A 13,910-nucleotide genomic window follows, 5' to 3' on the forward strand; every position below is an offset into this window, starting at 1 on the left:
GTCAACAATTCTGTGTTTTTCTGTCAATATGGGGTGCTGTGTGTACATTAATGAGGAAAAAAAATTAACTTAAATGATTTTAGCAAATGGCTGCAATATAACAAAGAGTGAAAAATTTAAGGGGGTCTGAATACTTTGTATAATATTATTATTGTTATTATTATTATTATTATTATTATTATTATATCAACAATCTACAAACTGATGGGGAGGGACAAAAATTTGCATCTTATGATATGAATTTAATATTTTTATTAGTACTATATCTATGTGCATAATGCATATATATAATTGATATGTATAATAATAATAATAATAATAATATAAAAAAATACTAGGAAAAAGCAGATGTTTACTACTACAATTATATAATTATACTTATAATTATATATCATTATAATTATTATTACCCTAACAACCATGCAGAACATTCTAGAATTGACTTTTACATTAATTAATGCCACATTTTCTTCAGAAAATTAAAAATATATGTTTTTGCTTTTACAGAATTAACAATAACTGTTGTAACTGACTGACACATTGGTTACCATGGTAAATGTTTTAAGGGTGGCGTGAATAATCTCTGTAATCAGTTTTATAATGTTTCTTCACTGTTCTTAAGTGCAGCACTCAGAATAGGCTGCGGTCACACTTTCCATACGGTGTGAACTTATTTCGTCTACCTGCTCTCTGTTCTGGGTTTTCAACACCTTCACACCTCCTACCCTCCGTTTTCTCCCTTCAGACTGGACAATTAATTTTTTTATTTCATATCGTTAGTTGACTATGTGTTGCTGCTCAGAGCTGTCTCTTGTCAAGTACGGCTATTCTGGGAATGTGACATTTCATTTCTGCTGTTTTCAGCTTTATTTGAGTGAGCAAATGGCCAATGAGTCTGCTGGGATGGGTTAGTCTCCTCTTCACCTCTCTAGACAGAAGCACAAGTTGCTTCATTTTTCTTTCAGAGATGAATTTATAATGTTTCTTCACTGTTCTTAAGTGCAGCACTCAGAATAATCTGTGGTCACACTTTCCATACGGTGTGAACTTATTTCGTCTACCTGCTACTCTGTTCTGGGTTTTCAACACCGTCACACCTCCTACCCTCCGTTTTCTCCCTTCAGACTGGACAATTAATTTTTTTATTTCATATCGTTAGTTGACTATGTGTTGCTGCTCAGAGCTGTCTCTTGTCAAGTACGGCTATTCTGGGAATGTGACATTTCATTTCTGCTGTTTTCAGCTTTATTTGAGCGAGCAAAAGGCCAATGAGTCTTCAGTGATGGCTTAGTCTCCTCTTCACCTCGCTTGACAGAAGCACGGGTTGCTTCGTTTTTCTAAACATCTTTCTGAGCTGAATTTGTCTACATGCTGCTCAGAGAGTTGAGTTACTGCCTGAACCACTGAGACTTGAAGAGGTGAAGAAGTAGATGCAGTTCTGAGATTTTACAGATGATTTGATATCACTTGGTATAGTGTGTAAGGTCTGATTATATATTTAGTTTTTAGGAAAGGCATACTAGTTATTTCTTAAAGGGATAGTTCACCTTAAAATTACCATTCACTCTCCCTCATTCCAACTCATCTTCATGAAAAATAACCGCAGATGTTTAAAGGAATCGTTCACCAAAAATTTGCTTAAAATTGATTTACCCTCAGGCTATCCAAGATGTAGATGAATTTGTTTCTTCATTGAATCAGATTTGGAGAAATTTAGCATTACATCACTTGTTCACCAGTGGATCCTCTGCAGTGAATGGGTGCCGTCAGAATGAGAGTCCAAACAGCTGATAAAAGCATCACAATAATCCACAAGTTACCCACACCACTCCAGTCTATCAGTTAATGTCTTGTGAAGTGTTGGTAATATATTTCACTCAATCCATAACATTGCTTTCTCCAGTGAAAAAGTCATCTCCTCTGCATCAGGAGAGAAATATGCACATAATCAAGAACCATTTACAAGCAAAAACAGTTCTAAACAAATGTGTAGGTGGATTTTGATGTGAGAGAGCAACAGAGGATGGACTTTTTCATTGTAGGAAGCGTTGTTATGGATTATGGACTCGTATTTTAGCGTATTTTAGCGACACCCTCAAATGATGTATTTGTTTCTTACAAACATGCAGCTTTTCACTTCACAAGACATTAACTGATGAACTGGAGCGGTGTGGTTTACTTCTAATCCTTCAAGTGTTTCAACTAAATTTATTGTATGGTTTTGGAAGACTTTGAATCATTTTTATGTTTTCCTGACATCCCTGTCCCCATTTATTATGCATATGCAGAATATGGCTTGGAACATCATGAGGGTTCAAAAGTGATGAGAGAATTTTAAATGTGTGAACGTTTTTTAAACTATATTTTCATATTAATATCAACATTATTTTATCACGAATTAGAATCATTCATATTAAATACTTTAATCTTATTTTATCATTGAATGATTCCATGATTAATTGCAATAGTCGCATTTTCTACTTGTTTCTATTAACAACAAAGTGTTGCAAATGGCCAGATGAAATCCACAAGAAAAGACTGTGTCACGCAAGGTCAGCGTTAGTCAATTATGTCCCCAATCATCATGAAATTGCTGCCTAATTGTGAATTTAAATTCAGTCTGAGTGTGTAATCATAGCTTCAGCGGCTCGGAGCTGTGTGCTTGCAAAGAAATGTCATACGGTTTGAAAAGGTGTTAAAGACTCGGCCCACAACTTTGAAACGGAGAGATTTATGTCGTCTTTGTTTGGAATATAATAGACGACTCTTGCTAAGATGATTTGGGAAGTGATTGTAGCTGTCCACACCCACCTCGACTAATCATTCCAGCGGACTGACCTCCCACCGGTGCCAATTACCATTAATACACTGTGCCATTCATCTATTTAAATCTGTGGCAGCTGTCAAATATAGATCGCTAGAATGCATTCCCTGCATAACCCGCCGCTAAAGATGGCGCCATTCTCTCAGAACTGGGCCATGCCAAAGACGCTCATGTACGGCAGCCAGGAGAATCTATTTTCAGTCCAGTGCAAATGAGACTGCAGGCATCACGCTACGTGTCTGGCCTATAAACTTGACTGTGTACCTTACAATATTGAGATCTAAGTGATGTGTAGCCTATAGCTGATGACCCATCTGGCCTAGACTTTAGGTTGAGTTCGGATTAAACTATAGCCAACCCTTGTGCAATACCCAAAGTGTTGCTTTGCCCTGGTAAAATAAAAATCTCTTGAATTCATTTATTAATTTTTTTGAGCTATTAACAAATGAGGGCTATTTTTGTGCTACTCAGTAGTTATTTGAGAAGTGGATAAACAATTAAACAATCACTTAATGTTGAGAATAAATAGATAAAAGAGTCATTTACCAAGTTATTAAAATATATGAATTTAATTCAACTAATTGATAAACTAATTTATTTATTTTGACTGTTTATTAAAATCACAGCTTTTTGTATCTTGCTTTATCGATGGCACACAATTTTGTGTTAGAATAGAATATATAGAAACTCTGGATATTCATTAATTATCCTTAATTTTAAAATGTCAAAAATTTGGGAATTTTTGGAAACCTTTCAGTTCAGCACATTATTATTATTATTATTATTATTATTATTATTATGTAATAATATAAATTTTCTTTTATTGTTATATTTTCTGCTTTCATTTTAATTTGAGTTAAATTAATTAATTATCCTTAATTATAAAATGTCTCAAATGTTAGAATTTTTGTAAACTTTTCAATTCAGCACATTATTATTATTATTTCATAATATAAATGATCTTTTATTGTTATATTTTCTGCTTTCATTTTAGTTAAAGTTTTAGTAATTTTGTTTTAATTTTTTTCTTCATTTTTATTATATTTCTTTTAGGTCTTCTTTTAACTTAATTTTTTTATTTCATTTAAAACTTTAGTAATTTTAGTACTTTAACTTCAACTTATTTTATGTCAGATAGCTGCCAAAGAAACGTTTATTTCCATTTTATTTTTATTTATTTTTTATGAAAACCATTTTTTATCATTTTAGCGTTAATTAACAGAAATAACACTTTCAGCAATTGCAAAAGAAATGATGACAGATTTGATGTCAAACTTATTGATAATTGCTTTTTTAAAATTTTTATATTGATTTTTGAATTTATTACCCTATTTTTGATTTGCCACCTTGCACTGGCACTCAGCCTGCTGTCCTGAAGTTTTGTTTTAAAGATGGTTATGAGTAAAGTTGTGACTCTATGGCAGTAAGGATAGTTTTCAAAGTCTAGAAATAGGTCAACAGCTTCCCAGTTTAGAATATTATTAAATATTCAAGGAAATTAGTATGTAGTTGAGCTTTGCAAGCCGTTCCCTCTCTGTGCGTCAGTATCAAAACTCAAAGTCAGACTCGGAGCGTTGGAAGCTGAAGTGCAGGTTTGTGTGGTGTGGAGTGAGACGCTGAGGTGGGCCTGTCCAGACACGGTGGCCTGCGGCTTCACCTTCTTCCCGCAGACGCCGCCTCACAGGTTTGAAAGGATTGACCTTTCAGATTTGGCCTCTGGTTTAAGCCTAATTGCTGCCCCGCTCGGCCTCCCCTCTCACACCAGGATGTTCTAACCTCCCCGTCTCTGTTCTTCTGTCTGCAGACTTGAACGAGTGTGGCCTCAAGCCTCGGCCGTGTAAACACAGGTGCATGAACACGTACGGGAGCTACAAATGCTACTGCCTAAACGGCTACATGCTGCTGCCTGATGGGAGCTGTGGAAGTGAGTCACATCTCGTTGTTTTGGACGTGGTGTCCAGCTGTGTCAATCGCCGCCTCGTTCAATAGCTCTTCAGTGCTCTGCTTGAAACGTATGATAGTGCTGCCCAGCAGGGAGAACCGCAATGTGTGTATACTGTTTCTACAAGCTAGATTTCCACTGGCTTTTCAGCAAGTTGTTCCAAAACAGCTTTACAAAGAAAAAATTGTGAAGTGCAAAAATTGTATAGTGCATACAACATAAAATTTCATTAGAGAAGAAGAGAACAAAAAGCAGTATTGTCTTCTGACTTTTATATACTAAAATTATTTTATATATTCTACTTTTTATTTTATTGTATTTAAAAAAAAATTTTTTTTTCATATATGCATTTAAAATGTTGCATTTTTTTCCCTGTAGGAAAAAAAAAACTATTCTTGTTAAAAAAGGTTCTATTTTTATAGTTTCATTTAGAGGAGAGAACAAAGAGCAGTACTGTCTTCCTGAATATATATATTTTTTTCTCCAATACACAAATCAGATAACTAGATAATGCAAAATATGTGTATTGCTTACAGCATAAAATTATGCTTGCTGCAAAATTCTATTTTTATAGTTAATAAATCAGATAATCAGACAATGCAAAACCACATAATGTATACAGCATAAGATTTTGCTTGTTATAAATAGTTTTATTTTTACAGTTTTTTAGAGAGGAAAACATAAGCAGAATTATTTGATTTAACTTGGTTTGATTTGATTTTAGAAATATGCATTTAAAAGGTTTTATTTATTTTTTTCCTGTAAAACGAAAATCACTATTTTCTTTCCTGGATTTTATTATATATCTATCCATCTATCTATCATCTATCCATCCATCCATCCATCCATCAATCTATCCATCTATCCATCTATCTATCTATCTATCTATCCATCTATCCATCTATCTATCTATATATCTATCTATCTATCTATCTATCTATCTTACACAAATCATTCTATGAGCTCAGGGCGTCTCTCAGCCCTGCAGAGAGTTTTCAGATGACTCACAAAAAAAGATGAGAAAGCTGTGAACTTCAACCCTGCCAGTAAAGGCTAAGTCTTATTGCTGGCCTCAAGCGATTCTCACTACAGCAAGTGGCCCGTGCCTGTGCTTGCCCGGTGCTTAATGTGCTTCCAGAGGCCTGGAGATTCCACTCTCTGATAAATATTTTCTCACCTCCCCACAGCTCACACTTCAGCAAACACCACTGAATCACAGAGTTAATCAAAGTGTGGAGCGCTCCTGTCATGTGGGTGGTACAGTGATTGTCAATGCTTGGATCGCAGATTATTGCATAGTTTGGAAAGGTTGGGTGCCTGTCTGATAAAGAGTCTGAACGGGTCTACGTGCCTGGCTCAAATTATTCATAACTTCATGTCATTAGATGAAAAAAAATAATAATAATCTCTTTTGAAATTGGCACCAGCACTCAATGCCATAAAAGTGTCAAATATGCTGACTTGTAAATTCAACTTATTTTTTAATTAGTATTATTTTAGTTATTATTCAAATTATTGTTTTAAATAAACTCAATAATAATAATAATAATAAATTATAAAAAATAAAACAGTATTCCACCTACAATGAAAAATAATTAATAAAAATAAATTGAGAAAATATTGATTTATTTTATAATATAAAATAATAATAATGATAATGACAACAACAACAACAACAATAATAATAATAATAATAGTAAATTATAAAAAATAAAGCATGTTATTCCACCTGCAATGGAAAATAATTATTAATAAAAATATATTTAGAAAACATTAATTTGTAATAATAATAATAATAGCATAAAAATAAAACATGGTATGAACAATGAAAAATAATTATTAATAAAAATACATTTAGAAAATATTCATATATTTTAGAATATAAATTCATAATAATAATAATAATAACAACAACAACATAAAAATAAAGCATGGTATGAACAATGAAAAATAATTATTAATAAAAATACATTTAGAAAATATATATTTTAGAATACAAATTCAAAATAATAATAATAATAACAAAAATAAAACATAGTATGAACAATAAAAAATAATTATTAATAAAAATACATTTAGAAAATATTCATATAGTTTAGAATACAAATTCATAATTATAATAATAACAACATAAAAATAAAACATAGTATGAACAATAAAAAATAATTATTCATAAAAATACATTTAGAAAATATTAATATATTTTAGAATATAAATTAATAATAATAATTATTATTATTGTTATTGTTATTATTATCATCATCATCATAATTGTTCAAGAAATAAACAAAGATGCTGAGAATATATAATATATGTATAGATCAATATATACTGGACCAGGATGAAATATCAAAAATAAAATACAAATAATAATAATAATAATAATGAAATGCCATTATAATGGCAGTCTAATGCGAGTTTTGAGTAAATGTTGCTTAAAATAAATGTCAAACATTAATTAAAAGCATCATTTACTCAAAACTCACTTCAGACTGCCATTATAATGGCACTTTAATATTATTTTTTATTTGAGATATTTCATCCTGGCCCAGTATATATTGATCTATTACTAGAGTACACAAGAGAGTTTAGAGATTTTGTAACGCATCCATCCATTCCCTTCTCATTTCGTTTCCTCCAAGACTTTAGGGAATAATTGAGTTTTATTTTTGTTTTTCCACCTGCATTAGCAGGAACAATGTGCCATCTCCTTTTCTCTAGAGTGTTTTTTACCTCGCTGTCTCGTGGAAATGGGTTGTACTGTGACGACCCCCTCGACACCAGTAGAGAATGTGGAGTGGTGTTTCTCCGCAGGGCTAATAGATCACTGCACAATCTAATAACACAAGGTTATCTGCTTCACTGCCCATTTCCTTCAAGGCAATGAAGCTAAACGTGGAATAGTGTGTTCCCTTCTCTGACCTGTGGCCTTGCGCCCCATTTAATGGTGATTCATCTTTTGTCTATGCTCATTTGCTTGGCTGCTTATGGAACATCTATAGGTGCATTTTGCTTTTCATATGTCTTTTATACTTACAGTAAGCGGTTCTGTGTTGTACTGAAAGTGGCAGAAGTATGTGAATGTATGGTAAGTGCTAAATCTGCTGTCGGTATGTTTCTGTCAGATGCCCGGACATGCAGCGTGGCGAACTGCCAGTACGGCTGTGAGGTAATGAAAGGAGAAGTTCGCTGCCAGTGCCCTTCTCCAGGTCTACAGCTGGCTCCAGATGGCAGGACCTGTGTGGGTATGTGTTCATGGCTAATGCATTTCTGCAGCAGCTGATCACAATTCACTGCTTTAAATGGGAAAGTTTCCTTGAGCTTTAGAAATAACATTCACTCTTATTTTGTCGGTAAACCCCCAGTTCAAAAGAATCATCTCTTTAAATCATTAAAAGTGCCAATAAATTAGCTGTCAATAAAAAGTGTCATTTAACTGTATAAATAGTAGATAATACGTACAATTTTTATAAATTATTAGTGCTGTCAAACGATTAATCGCGATTAATCACATTCCGAATAAAAGTTTTTATTTACATAATATATCTGTGTGTACTGTGTATATGTATTATGGATATATAAAAATACACACACATACAGTATATATTTTGATATATATATTATAATATATATATTTTTTTATATATTTATATTCATATAATTTGCATTTTATATAAATATATTTAATATATAATCGTAACATATTCTTCTGAAATATATACATGCATGGGTGTGTATTTGTATATACATAATAAATATACACAATACACACATATACTATGTAAACAAAACCTTTTATTTTGGATGCGATTAATCGCGATTAATCGTTTGACAGCACTATAGATGATATATAAATTTCATATATATTATATATTATTTATAAATGATTAATTTATAAATTAACATTACTCTTTCAGCTCTTCATTTATTAGTATTTATTATTAATTATTTATTATTTATCATTTTTCAATTCTCCAACTGTTAACATTAGCAATGACACTAGCAATGGCATTCATTAAGAAAAAAATGTCAACAAATATGATACATTTTGCATAATAATAGTAATATAAAATATTATATAATTGTTACATATAATAAAATGTCTTAATGGTAGATTTAATGTAATTATTATATATTATTATGTATTTTTACATAATCATTATACATAACTACATATTAAGTATTAAGACTTAATAATATATTAACAATAATAAAAATGATATGACCCCTTTAATTCAGAAGAAAATAGAGTGCAATCTCTTTGTACTCTTGTCAACTTTTGAATATGTGACATGATCTAGACTTTTTCTGTTGTGGCTGTCAGACAAGATGACAACATTTTGCTATTACGTTCGTATCACACAAAACAGTCGCTTTCATTCACGGCTACGTTCCTGCTCCAAAACCTTAAAGATCGCAATAGTCCTTGACAACAGAGCTGAGCTTCTGTCTTTAGATCCGGTAATTATGCTTTAAGTGCTTGGAAATTTCATTGTGGTATTCGTTAATGACTGCATTAATGGCATGCCATAGTCTCAGAGACCACATCTTACATAAACATCTTTAAGAAGCCCATATTCACATCCTAGCCACACAGTTCACTAAATCACAAACGGAATGCGACAAATTGAGTCCGTTAACCTGCAGCACTTCTGCACACACATATGTCTAGCCTCCACTCTTTACATTTTTCCCACCTTTCTGCCTTTTTCTGGAGGCTATGAGGAGAACAGTGTGAGTTTTTTAAAAGAGGACCATCAATCAGAGACTGACCATCTTAATGTTTCACAGCACAGGTGTTCAACTCTTCAGGTATTTCAGCAGAGGACTTTTATTGCTCCGAGGAGGGCAGCTCGTGTTAGATGGATGTCTGTACACGCACACAAAAGTGTCGAGTTTGCTGCACGCTGTTCTCAGACTCCTGCAGAGCGTTCACACGCCGCTTGATGCATATCGCAATTTAGCTAAACCGTAAATGCAGCATATGCCAACACAAAAATATTAAAGTATATATATAAAGAGTAATGTACAGAGAGCCAGTCAACATCTCCAACAGCAGTACGCAACATATACATTGACAGATCATGAATAACAGTAAAAACCTCAAGAACCAGACTTTAATTCACTTTGATCCAAAAACCCAAAGAGCTTGTAAAAGAGTGGAGAAACGACAGATCGGTGTGTTTGTTTTGCAGATGTGGATGAATGTGCCACAGGTCAAGCGGTTTGTCCGCGGTTCCGTAAGTGCATCAACACATTTGGGAGTTACATCTGCAAGTGCCATGATGGCTTCGACCTGCAGTACATCAACGGGAAATATCAGTGCGCAGGTGAGCCGGTTTGAGTAAATACAGAGGAGCTAAAAACCTTTCAAACAATGTGAATTAGTAGTCATATTTTGATTTGAAGATTCTGAAATACTGAAAGCTTTGCTTTTGTCTGGAACTTATCTCTTAAAAAATCTTTGTACACTATAGTCACATTCCTGCCAACAGCAGATGATTTGTGCCAAGTTCAGGTTTGAAATAATACAGCGGCAATTGTTTTAAACAACATTTCACGTTTTTCAGTTTTATAAATAGATAACAAGTTCGCTCTGTTCCAAAACTTAGTGAGTTGCCTGTAAGAGGCATTTTCTGGTCTCATAGGTTTGCTTTCAAAAAGTGGGCAAAATGCATTGGCGACCTTACATTAGCTAGTTGTAAGAAATTATTGCATGTATCCTTCACAGACAAGGATACATGCTCTTTAAGTACAAGGATCGGTTCGCACTATTAACTATTAACTAGTTGCTTATTAGCATGCCTATTATTCATAGGTAATGGTTTGTTAATAGCAAGAATTGAACCTTAAAATAAAGTGACAAATTCAGAAATGGTGTGTTATTGTCTTGTTTTAGATGATCAAAAGAGCTGTTCTTAACCAATTAGTACCAAGTAGTCATGCATCAAAATTTTGACAACTGCAAATATTTGTCTGAAATAGCAAAAAAGGAAAAAACAATGAAGTAAGTTTACAGTGCTTCTCCTAGGGTCAGTGTCTATTTCATGCACACACTGTGCATAAACTACAACAGTAGTGCTGGATAACAATATCAACTTCTTGATTTGAATCAATCTTCATTTTGATGATTGGTTACATCCCAAGGATGAGGTTTTAGTCTATGCTGTTTTCAGTTGATGTCTGAACAAAAACGCACCTGGCATGCTCTAATCACAGTAAGCTTCTTTTTTGCAATGTCTCATAAGTGTTCAAATTGTCAACATTTTATTGTGAAATTCAGACAATACCATTTTGTATTTTTGCAATACCATTCCTCTGGCATAATAATAGCTCACAATATTACTTTTTTTTGTATTTTTGATCAGATAAATGGTGAACATAAGAGACTCCATTGAGAAACATTTAAAAAATCTTGCTAACTCCAAACTTTTGATTGTAGCTCACTAGGTTTTAGAACAGAGCCAGTGACTTCCTGCGTTAATTTTTTATTTATTTATTTTAGATGTGAATGAATGCTCTTCAACTCAACACCAGTGTAGTCCATACGCCACCTGCTATAACACACCTGGTTCATATAAGTGCAAGTGTAAGGACGACTACAGAGGTGTGGGCTACGACTGCAAACGTGAGTATGCATACCAAAGAACTATACTGCTATTGCATCATAACAGCTCGCTACACTAAAAGTAAAATTTTTATTGGCATCTGTGGTTCAATAAAGAACACCAATGGAATCTTTCCATTCCACAAAAGGTTCCTTATTGTAGAAAATGGTTCTTTAGGTTATTAAAATGCTCTTCAGGCTAAGAAAAAAAGAGTTGTTTTAAGAACTGATCACTGAAGACATTTTTTGGAACCTTTATTTATGCACAATCTGCAATACTACAGTGGATACAGAAATCCAAACTGAGAATAAAATTATCACAACAATAAAAATATCTTAAGTAACGCTTTATCAAACTTTCCAGTTTTATTCCTGTTTATATTCCGAAGGTTGTTACATAACATTTTATTCTTGGCTGTTGACAGAATTTTCTGATTTATGAAGTGATAAAAAAAGATATCCAAAATCCCCTGTGTAAAACCTTTTAACTCTAATATGTCAACAACAACAAAATAATTTATTTTGGCTTGGTAAAAAAATATCGATATCTCGATATTAATCGATTCTCATTTTTAAGAATAATAAACTGTAGAGAGGGGCATTTTGCTTAATATATGCACCATATAACGTATTCATTATAATTTTTTACTGTTCTTCAGTGTTTCATTTATGTTTGTATAAATCCATCAAGTTTTTATGACATCCACCATTTAAATGTTTATATTTAAAAAAAAACTAACTGAAGTAGAAATATTATTATGTAACTATAACTTTATTATTGTAAAAATGTTTAACCTTCAATATTATAGTAATGTAGTACCAACTGACTCGTATATTTTACAGTATTAGTTTAGATATTTTTGTTCCTTGAGAAAATTTGGCATGTACTGTACCTGATATATATCCAAAATAATCGATATTGAATCGAATCGGTAATCAAATCGAATCGCAAGCTTGTGAATGAGAATCGAATGGAATCGTGAAATCTGTGTCAAAACCCAGCCCTACAAATTAGTGCATTTTTCAGTACATAATCTATTATTTGCATATTTAAACATAACATTTCAGAAAGCTTGTAATAGAACAGTTGTCTTAATTTACTGTGATTAATCAACTGGGGAAGTATGTTGATATCTTTTAGTGTGGGGACCCTGTGGGGACTTGCCGTAGACCATTACTGCAACTGCAGCTACAGCACTGGGGTAAATGTGTCCTTTTTGTAGACATTTTTCCCATTTCCTTGGATTGGTGCTCTTGTCAGTAAAGAAAAGAAGATGGATGGTGCAAAATCTTGATGAAAAGCCGCAGTCTCAGCCAGGAAGTTGAACATAGGTAGACTGTTAAGCTTTCAGCGTGACAGCATCCCATAGCACAATGCCAACAGAGTGAATAGTGGCTGAATGACAGGAAGGACAGTGTCCATGAGTGGCCGAGTCCTGACTGAAATATTCAAAAAATCTTTGGAATGAATTGAGCTGGACAGTCCATCAACGGTTACATTGCAAATTCATGTAGATGACAATAAATGAGAAAAAAAAGAGAGGAAATATATATGAAAAAAATATGCCCTGCTTCCATTTAATATATTTTAAAATGTAATTTATTTCTGTGATGGCAAAGCTGAATTTCCCTTCAGTGTCATGAGATCATCTAATATGCTGATTTGCTGCTCAACAGTTGTGCTGCTTAATATTTTTAGTGGAAACCATGATACATTTTTTCAGGATTCTTTAATGAAGAGAAAGTTTCAAAAGAACAGAATTTATTAAATGGGAGAAATTACATGTCTGAGTATACAGCGGGTAAAATAAGTATTGAACATGTCATCATTTTTCCTCAGTAAATATATTTCTAAAGATGCTGTTGGCATGACATTTTCACCAGATGTCAGTAACAACCAAAGTAATCCATACATACAAAGAAAACAAAACAAATAAGTTCAGAAATTAAGTTATGTGTAATAAAATGGAATGACGCAGGGAAAAAGTATTGAACACGCATACTAAAATGTATTTATTACTTTGTACAAAAGCCTTTGTTGGTAATGACAGCTTCAAGACGCCTCCTGTATGGAGAAACTAATCGCATGCATTGCTCAGGTGTGATTTTGGCCCATTCTTTCACACAAACAGTCTTCAAATCTTGAAGGTTCTGCGGGCCTCTTCTTTGAACTCTGATCTTTAGTTCTTATTTTCTATTGGATTCAAGTCAGGTGACATCAAACTTTGATGTGGCATTCTAGCAGCTTTATTTGTTTCTCTGAAACTAATCGAGAGTTTTCTTGGATGTGTTTGGGATCATTGTCTTGCTAAAATATCCACCCTTGTTTCATCTTCATCATCCTGGTACTGTAGGTATTGGGACGGAAGCAGCTAATATTAATTTCCACTGACTAGGGGCAGGATTGCTTTCTAATTACTGATAGATTTCAGCTGGTGTCTTGGCTTTCCATGCCTTTTTGCACCTCCCTTTCTTCATGTGTTCAATAATTTTTCCCTGTGTCATTCCATTTTATTACACATAACTTAATTTCTGAA

General features: G+C 33.1%; 1 protein-coding gene across 4 annotated transcripts in view; it reads left to right on the forward strand.

Moving 5' to 3' along the window:
* Nucleotides 1-13,910, forward strand: part of LOC107729354 (nephronectin-like) — a 56,952-nt gene that overhangs the window by 32,792 nt on the left and 10,250 nt on the right. For all 4 annotated transcript variants that reach the window (XM_016539830.1, XM_016539832.1, XM_016539831.1 and 1 more), the window contains 4 exons: nucleotides 4,629-4,748; nucleotides 7,892-8,011; nucleotides 9,962-10,096; nucleotides 11,272-11,394. In XM_016539830.1, coding sequence (XP_016395316.1) covers nucleotides 4,629-4,748; nucleotides 7,892-8,011; nucleotides 9,962-10,096; nucleotides 11,272-11,394 — 498 coding nt within the window. The remainder of the gene's footprint in view (nucleotides 1-4,628; nucleotides 4,749-7,891; nucleotides 8,012-9,961; nucleotides 10,097-11,271; nucleotides 11,395-13,910) is intronic.

This window comes from Sinocyclocheilus rhinocerous, unplaced genomic scaffold (assembly GCF_001515625.1).
Source record: "Sinocyclocheilus rhinocerous isolate Xijiao unplaced genomic scaffold, SAMN03320098_v1.1 scaffold1148, whole genome shotgun sequence".
NCBI classification, from domain to species: domain Eukaryota; kingdom Metazoa; phylum Chordata; class Actinopteri; order Cypriniformes; family Cyprinidae; genus Sinocyclocheilus; species Sinocyclocheilus rhinocerous.